Source organism: Camarhynchus parvulus, chromosome 13 (assembly GCF_901933205.1).
Source record: "Camarhynchus parvulus chromosome 13, STF_HiC, whole genome shotgun sequence".
Classification (NCBI taxonomy): Eukaryota; Metazoa; Chordata; class Aves; order Passeriformes; family Thraupidae; genus Camarhynchus; species Camarhynchus parvulus.
The window spans coordinates 15,870,646-15,878,759 of NC_044583.1; the positions used below are offsets into that span (position 1 = coordinate 15,870,646).

Here is an 8,114-nt window from a genome sequence, read left to right on the forward strand (position 1 = left end):
AGCACAGGCAGGACTCCACTGCTGCACATTCCACATGGGAATTCTCACCCTGCCAGCTCCACACCCCTTCCAGAACCTTCTGGCTCATGCAGCACCACAGTGTGAGTTTTCAGTGAGAGCTTTAAGGAACAGAAACAAGCACCCATGGAAGCAGATTTCATTCATACCACTTTTTGGGAACAACTTGATTTTGTCAGCCAGTTGCAAGAACCATGAACTCTTTGCAGGCAGCTGTAGCAGAGATGGCTTTTCCCCTGTGATATCAGAATTTCCATGGAAAGAGGTGCTGCTTTACAGCTCTTGTGATTGTGGTGACAGGAGGAGGGTGAAGAAGGGGGGCTGAGAATGGAGGAAATGTGCAATGCAGTGATGACCAACACTGACAAAGAAAGGACTGGCCTCTGGCTCTGATCATCTGTGGCAGAAAGTGTGACTGGAATTCAGGTTTTTCACAAATTGAAATTACAATTAAATACCCACATCTCCCTGATCAGCCACAGGAATGGGGTTCAGGGGGACTGTAACACAGGAAAAGAAGATTAAAAATCATTGATTGTCATAATGATCAAAGCAACTTTCTACACCATTTTTTTCCTATTTATTTCACCTGAAATAATCTTTCTCCCTAAGCTTTACAAATTTGCTACCCCTCAGCCAAAGCATTTATCCTACCATGAGAACTGCATCTCCAACACAACAGCAAACAGGCAAAAATTCTCCCTTCCTGAGTCTTCCACTGACCTGAACTGTGGAAACTGCCTGAAGCTTTCCTCGAGGCCACAGATATAGGGAGAGTTCAGAGATCTCATAAATTCTGTACTCAGGATGTGATTCAAGGAGAGGTTCACAGTTGTGCTCCCTGGGGGCCAGCCTGCTTTATCTGAGGCACCACAGTTTAATGCTCTCACTGTGTGCTGTGATGTCGGGCAAAAACACACAGATAAAACAGATTAAACGCTCTGTTTTTCTCTTTCCCCCCTGCTCCAGATCTCAAAACTATTAAACACTGCTTGACCTCTACCACAGCTTGTAAGAGAACCCGTGAACCCTCATTATCTCATAACTACCTGCTTTGCCCCCTGTGTTCTGCCTTGGAGCATCAATTGTGCCACCGTGGGAGAGAGGTCACTGCATCCACCCACAGCAAAAGGCACAGACCTCACACAGGGACTTGGAGCAGCATTCTGCTCCTGCAGCAGCACCAGCACCGGGGGCAAGGCAGCTCCAGAGCAGCTGGGATCATCCTGGGGATGTTCCAGACCAACCAGGAGCATCCCGGGGATGTTCCAGACCATCCCGTGTACCGGAGGTTGCACAGACGATTTTCCCCTCCTGCATCACAGTCTATTCCAGTAATTTGTTAACTGGGAGAGGATCTTTGCTCGGGGCAGTAAACCCTGGGCTGGATTCTGTGCTGCTGAAGGGGTTTGCCTGTGAGGTCGCTGCCTCTCAGCCTTTCCGCTGGAAGGAGCCAGCTCAGGACAGCAGGGAAATCCCGCCAAATAAATAAATAAATAAATAAATAAATAAATAAATAAATAAATAAATAAATAAACAAACAAACAAACAAACAAATAAATAAATATCCGGCTCCTCCATCGCTCCCTGGCTGCTGCGAGGGTCCCAAGAGAGGAGCCACCCCTCTGCCTTCGAGGCTAAAATCCATTAATGACGTCCCTGCCAGGGGTGACACGGAGAAGCGATCGGGATGGGGACCGGCATGGGGACCGGGTGCCACCTGCCGGGGCGGCCGCGCTGCTTCCCCCGCTCCGAGCCGGCACCGCGGCCACGGCTCTGCCCCAAGACCAGGCTGTTCAGGGCTTGGAGCAGCTGGGACAGTGGAAGATGTCCCTGCCATGGCAGGGGTGGCGCTGGATGAGCTCCTGAGGTCCCTCAGCTGTTCTGGGACTCTGTGGTTACATTCCTGCACTGCTTGTCCTCCTGAATTGGGATGGGAATATCCTGTTGGGATGGGAATATCCCATTATTGTGTACCCCATCGCTGGGAAGGGAGCAGACCCAGCGTGTGGGGTTTGTGCCCGGCAGATCCCGGGTGCAATCCGTGTCAGCACACACAGCCCCTGCTGGGGGCAGCCAGGGTCTCAGGATTCCGATAGAAATACTGCACGATCCCACACAAATTGATGTATTTTCTTCGTAATTTACATCATCTCTGCGCTCACTATGGCACAGGAGAGCACACGCAAGTCACAACCTCGCTGTTATCACGGGAGGGGGATCCCTGAGCATCCAGCTGCACACCTGGGGCATGCTGAGGAACACCCGGGCCCTTTGCCCGGCTGAGCCCGTTCCGGGGGGACACGAGGAGCGCTGTGACCGTCCCGGCCGGGCGATCCCAGCACCGCCATCCCCTCACAGCCGCCCGTGGATGTGGGGAGGGTCCTCACTGTCCCGTGAACTACAACTCCCGATATACACCGCGACAGCAACGCGCCCGCATTTCCGCCACTTCGTGGGGCCGCGCCGCGCTTCACCCTGGGATTTGTAGTTCTAAAGGACTACCCAGCGTATAGCATCACTGTTGGGGAGAACTCGCCTCCCCGTGATGCAGCGCGGCGCGGTGACACCATCGGCGCGCGCCGGCGCGAAGGCCGCGGGCCATGTCGGAGAGCGGCGGCGGGGCCGCGGCGGGCGCGGGCGGCGGCGCGGGGGCCGCGGGGCCCGGCCCCACCGACCCCGGCTCGCTGCCGCCCGGGGACCCGCAGCTCATCGCCATCATCGTGGAGCAGCTCAAGAGCCGCGGCCTCTTCGACGGCTTCCGCCGCGACTGCCTGGCCGACGTGGACACCAAGGTACCGGGGCCGGGCAGCGAGCCCAGGCCCTGCCCGCCCCCGCCGCGCTGGGGCCGCTCCCGGGGGATCCCCGCGGCCACTTCCACACCTCGGACACAGAACGGGCTCAGCCTTTCATCTCAGCCCAGGCTTTCCTGGGAAAACACCTTCCCATAGGAACAGTGCTGCTCCCAACCTGTATTGCTGAAATTCCCACACTCTCAAACGTCTCTATAGTCTCAAACCGAACCTTTAACCTTTGTTTTTTGAGTAGATGATCTCAGATTGTTTGACATTAATTTTTTCTCAGCCACAACAAACTCCTCATTATTTGTTGCCAGTATTGAATTGGGCTGTCAGTGTTGAGTTGGATTGTTCTCGGTTACTGTCAGAATTCAACGTTTTTTGTTGAATTTTACTTTCCCAAAGCTTTTATGTTTCCAGCAGAGCCCTGTTCTGGGATCTGCCATCCTCACCCAGAGCAGACACATCAAACTCTGAAATATCCCTGTTTCCCTCTTGTCCTTCCCTTGCACCCAGGGTGTGCATGGTCCTGAGCATTTATATGGATTTATTAGTTAAGTTCCTGTTCAATGGAATTACATTTCCTCTGATAAAACTCAAATAATTATAATTATCTTTAAAATTACAATTTTATATTTTTATCCTTTTCTGCTAGTGCCACAGAAGCAAATAATTCAAGTTTTTGTTTAGTGGCAGCATTGCTCAGCCAGTTTCCTAGGAATTCTGGGGTGGAGGCTTTCCAGACAACAAAAACTCTGCTTAAACAACCTCTGTCTGCACAGTTTGCATTTCACTACAATTTCAGCCCCAATCTACCCAGCTGCTTGAATTATTACAACAGTGAGAGTTCTGTGCAATTTCCAGTTGTGTTCTCAGGGAAAACAGGATTATCTTTGTTCAGGGAGTGAAAGGAGGGACACACAGACAGCAGGGCAGTCTGTGTGTGACAATAGCTGCACTGTGCAGGGCTCTGGCAGGGGGTTGTTGGGAGCTATTTGAGCTGTTGAACTGGGTTTATTTTTATTTTTTTTTAGCCAGCCTATCAGAACCTGAGGCAGAAAGTTGACAATTTTGTCTCGACCCACCTGGACAAGCAGGAATGGAACCCAGCCATGAACAAGAACCAGCTTCGCAACGGGCTGAGGCAGAGTGTGATCCAGTGAGTGAGCAGCAGCCTGCACAACAAGTGGGATTTATAAGCCATAAACCACCTCAGGCAAGGCAGAGCTGGCAGAATTCAGGTTTTCACACCACTTTATTGTCCTCCCTGAGTTTCACTGTGAGAGTCAGTGCAGGCTGAGCTCTCCCCAAAATGCACATTATTGCTCTGCCTGAAATGGGTGGGTTTGAGTGGGGAAATATTTCTATTTGCTGTCCAAATGATTGCTGCTGTGCTGAGCTGGGTGAGCTGATCTTAACTTTCAGGAAAGAGAAGAGCCCTTAAAGATTCTTTAAAGAAAGAGTCCTGAGGATGCCAAAGGTTTGTGTGCAGACTCCAGCCCCTGTCACAGCAATCTCTGCACCAGTTCCTGTCCAGCTGTTTCAGACTCTGCACTGGGGAGCACCAGGATGGGCAGAGGGCAGGAGCAGCTCTGCTGGGAGGAAAGGCTGGGAGAGCTGGGATTGGACAGGAGAAGATTTGGGGTGACACCATTGTGGCCTCACAGGCATGAAGGAGCCAACTAGATGAGGAGAAAATTTGACAAGGGCCTGGAGGGACAGGACAAGGGGAATGGCTTCACACTGACAGAGCAGGGTTTGCAGTAGATATTGGGAATAAATCCTTCCCTGGGAGGGTGGGCAGGCCCTGGCAGAGGTGCCCAGAGCAGCTGTGGCTGCCCCTGGATCCCTGGCAGTGCCCAAGGCCAGGCTGGACAGGGCTGGGAGCACCTGGGACAGTGGAAGGTGTCCCTGCCCATGGCAGGGGTGAAATGGGATGAGATTTAAGATCCCTTGCAACCCAAACCATTCTGTGACTCTGACAGTTCACGTTGCTTCCCAGAGCTGCTGAGATTTAATCAGGGAGAGGAGGATGAGGTATTGCACAAAATGTTGTAAAGAACAGCCCCAGTCCTGGGCAGTCTGAACAGTCCCTGTCACTCCTGGAGGGGCAGGGCTGAGCCCTGGGGGTGTCCAGCTGTCTGTCCTGCCCACCCAGGCTCTGTTATCCGTAGGTGGCACGAGGTGCCCTGTCTCTGCCTCCTTCACATTAGGATTCCTCATTTATCCTGAGGCTCCTCTCCCAGTGCCATGGACATCTCCATTTCCTGTCCCTGCTCCCTTGCAGACATGACTTAACCCTCCCAGACATCTGTGCCCCACCATCCAGGGGCCTGGCACAGCCCCTGCAGCCACCAGGCACTTCAGCTCCTGCCGCTCAGCCCAGAGCCTCTGCTCTGTGCTCACTGCCTTGTTTTTACAATTCATACCCTTTTATAATTCATTCCTATCTGTCTAGACTGTGACAAGGAGCAAGTGACAGTCCTGTTCTGAGGGGGCAGGGCTCTTCTCCCTCCACTCAGCCAAAAAAAAGTCTTTGCTCTCACCTGCCCTCCTCCTCAGAATAGCTTGTTTCTCTTCTTGAGCCAAAATGTGTTTGTTTGCTTTCATGTTGACCTGGTTTCCACAGGAGCTCTGTTAAAAGTGGCTCTTGGCCAAGGTGTCATTTAAGTACCTGGGAGAGCAGATGTGAGTTGTTAATTCTGTAGGGAGCAGGGAGAGAAATAGGTGAGTGAAACAAGTCCCTGTTAAGGATCTCCTGAGTAGGCTGCAGTTCTCACCATGTTAATGCTAATTGCAGTTGACAGGAGGGCTCTGGAGAGTTTCTGGAGGAGATTGGGGAGAAGTTTTTCAGAGGAGCTGAATGACTTCTTTGTCTTTGTTCAAGGTCAGGAATGCTGGAAGCTGGAGTGGACAGAATTATTTCTCAGGTGGTGGATCCAAAACTAAACCACATCTTCAGGCCTCAGATAGAGAGGGCGATTCATGAATTTTTGGCTGCACAAAAGAAAGAGGAAAATGTGCCAGCTCCTCCTCCAGAGCCTGAGAATAAGGATCCTCCTGCTCCATCTCAGGATGCCTCCTAAAGGTCTGGTATCTGTGCACTTAGTGCTGACATTCCTTGTGCCTCATCTCTGTATTTGTACAGTGCAAGATAGAGCAGGGCTTGGCAGGGGGGACACTTTGATCAGCAGCCTGTTGTCATTGTCACACAGCCTCTGCCACTCCAGTGCCTCTAAAAATAACTGGGGCTAAGACATAAGGGTGATGTAAATCAGCTATCAAGGAACACTGTGCACTGTGCCAGAGCTGGGTTTGGATCAGCCCAAAAGGCCTTTTATTAAAAAAAAAAAAAAAAAAGCATATCCAGCAGCATGGAAGTGGCTGGATTGCCTTCAAAACTGTATCAAATGGAGAATATATATCATGTACTGAAACACAGTGGGAAGAGAGTGGAGACAAGTTATTGTGGCTTAGCATTGAAAGTTTTGGGTATCTGTGCTTCAGAACAAACACTGGAGTGTTGAATTGTCACTGACCAAAATAGTCTTGCTGGAGTAAGGGCAACATCTCTGGGAGTGAAACACTGTTCACTCAAAAACTGATTTAAATAGAACAACCTGACTCTTCCAGCTGCAAGGACTGAGGGTGCCTTTGTGGCAAACAGGTTCATTCTGGCTTTTGTGATTAAAATAACTCCAGGGGCCTCAGGGGGCCATAACTGCTCCTGTGTCTTAGCACAAGGTGTGCCCATCTTTGCTAAGGTTGCAAAGGTTGATTTGGATATTGAGGAACCACTGCCTTGGTGGGAAATTTCAGTCTGCAGCTTTGCTGGGGGACTTAAAACCATGCTGCATGAAAGGCAGTTAATTGTCAGTTGTTCCATCTGCCAGGGCTTTCTGAGAGCAAAAATGCTCCATGTAATCTACAGCTGATTTCTTTAGGAGGAATAAGAACCTACAGTGGCTGTTCTAATGCTTGGAATTATCAGAGCAACCAGCACAGGGGTTTAGCTTAATAGTAGAAGTTTAAGTGGCTGTACTATCACCCTGAGTCAATTGCTTGTGACTTGCAGCTTTAAGGCTTTGAATTTTTGCATTGGTCTGGTTCAAGTACTTTAAAAGTCCATTACAACCCACAGCAAAGTGCAGTTGTTAATATATCCTAATCTGTTCTAATGCACTGACTTGTGAAGGTGCTTTTACATCCTCTAAAATCTCCTTTTTTTTTTTCCTTGCAGGGAGATCCTGCTGCTGAGCAGCTGCAGTTGCAACATGCCCTGTTAGTCTGGCAATGGATTCCTTGTTCCCTTTGGTGCAGGGCTGCTGTCTGCCAAAGATGATTAACCTTTATTAGGCCTGTGGGAAATAGGCACTGAAATGGGGAAGTTCAGGTGCACCTGGAGTTCTGCCTGTGGAGGGACAGCCCAAGTGTGGAGAGATTTTTTTGCTGTGAACTGCAGCATGTATTCATTAGTCATGCCTTTGGGCAAGGGGGTGGGAAGGGAAGAAGGGAGCTGTCTGCTGTCTGGAGGGAGTGGGGAAGAGGTGCTACAAGGAGCACAAAGAAAGGAAGGAGGGTTTGGGGGTGGGGGTGTTTTTTGGGGACCAAGTAGAGCTGTCAGATTTGCTTTGCTAGAAGCCTTGTGTGCCTCTGCTGGGTTACAGGGAGCAGCAGGTGCCAGCACAGGTAGAACTCACTGCACTGCCTGCTTTGGGAAAGGAATTTCCTGTTCAAAACTGGAGCTGAAGCTTCAGGATCCATTATCCAGATCAATTCTGCTGGGCACAGGAGCACGTTTACAGTTGGCTGTGCCTATGGCTGATGTCACTCCTGTTCCCCAGGGAACTCTGGGGAGCAAAGGGCACGCCAGAGTAGGGGATCAGGTGGAAATTTGTCTTTTTCTGCTTGGAAGACTTTTCTTTCTCAGGTGCCTGGTGGAAACTGTCCTATGCTTTCAGCTTGAATGCATGCAGTGTCCTCTGGATGACAGTCAAATGGAGAATGTGATAACCTGTTCTGCCAGCAAATGTCCACACCTTTTTGCAATAAAACACCTCAAAAAGCATCTCTGAGGCTTGGCTTCTTCAGCAGTTTTTTTAAGGAGAAACTATTTAAAGAAATCCAGGAGTCCTGATGATGGCTGGAACCCTAAGGAAAGTGTGACCTTACACATTTTATGGGTTTATCCAGGTTTAACAACCTGGGCTTGTTTCTTGTCATGAAATAAGATGATTTTAGTATCCTTTCCACAGAAGATGTCTCAAAAAATGTAAAATATTGTGAGGATTGTGTGAG

The 8,114-nt window shown here is 50.2% G+C and overlaps 1 protein-coding gene across 1 annotated transcript; it reads left to right on the top strand.

Annotated features, from left to right (window-relative positions):
• Nucleotides 1–2,615: 2,615 nt before the first annotated feature.
• Nucleotides 2,616–7,884, top strand: BOD1 (biorientation of chromosomes in cell division 1). The gene is made up of 4 exons (XM_030957308.1): nucleotides 2,616–2,813; nucleotides 3,851–3,975; nucleotides 5,704–5,904; nucleotides 7,057–7,884. The coding sequence occupies exons 1-3, from the start codon at nucleotides 2,622–2,624 to the stop codon at nucleotides 5,900–5,902; spliced, it is 516 nt and encodes a 171-aa protein (XP_030813168.1). The 5' UTR covers nucleotides 2,616–2,621; the 3' UTR covers nucleotides 5,903–5,904; nucleotides 7,057–7,884.
• Nucleotides 7,885–8,114: the final 230 nt, after the last annotated feature.

Excerpts from the sequence above, each read along its gene's own strand:
- BOD1 (XM_030957308.1), top strand. The coding sequence starts at position 2,622 with ATGTCGGAGAGCGGCGGCGGGGCCGCGGCGGGCGCGGGCGGCGGCGCG. Across the intron at positions 2,814-3,850 it reads TGGCCGACGTGGACACCAAG|CCAGCCTATCAGAACCTGAG; the intron begins GTACCGGGGCCG and ends ATTTTTTTTTAG. Across the intron at positions 3,976-5,703 it reads CTGAGGCAGAGTGTGATCCA|GTCAGGAATGCTGGAAGCTG; the intron begins GTGAGTGAGCAG and ends TCTTTGTTCAAG.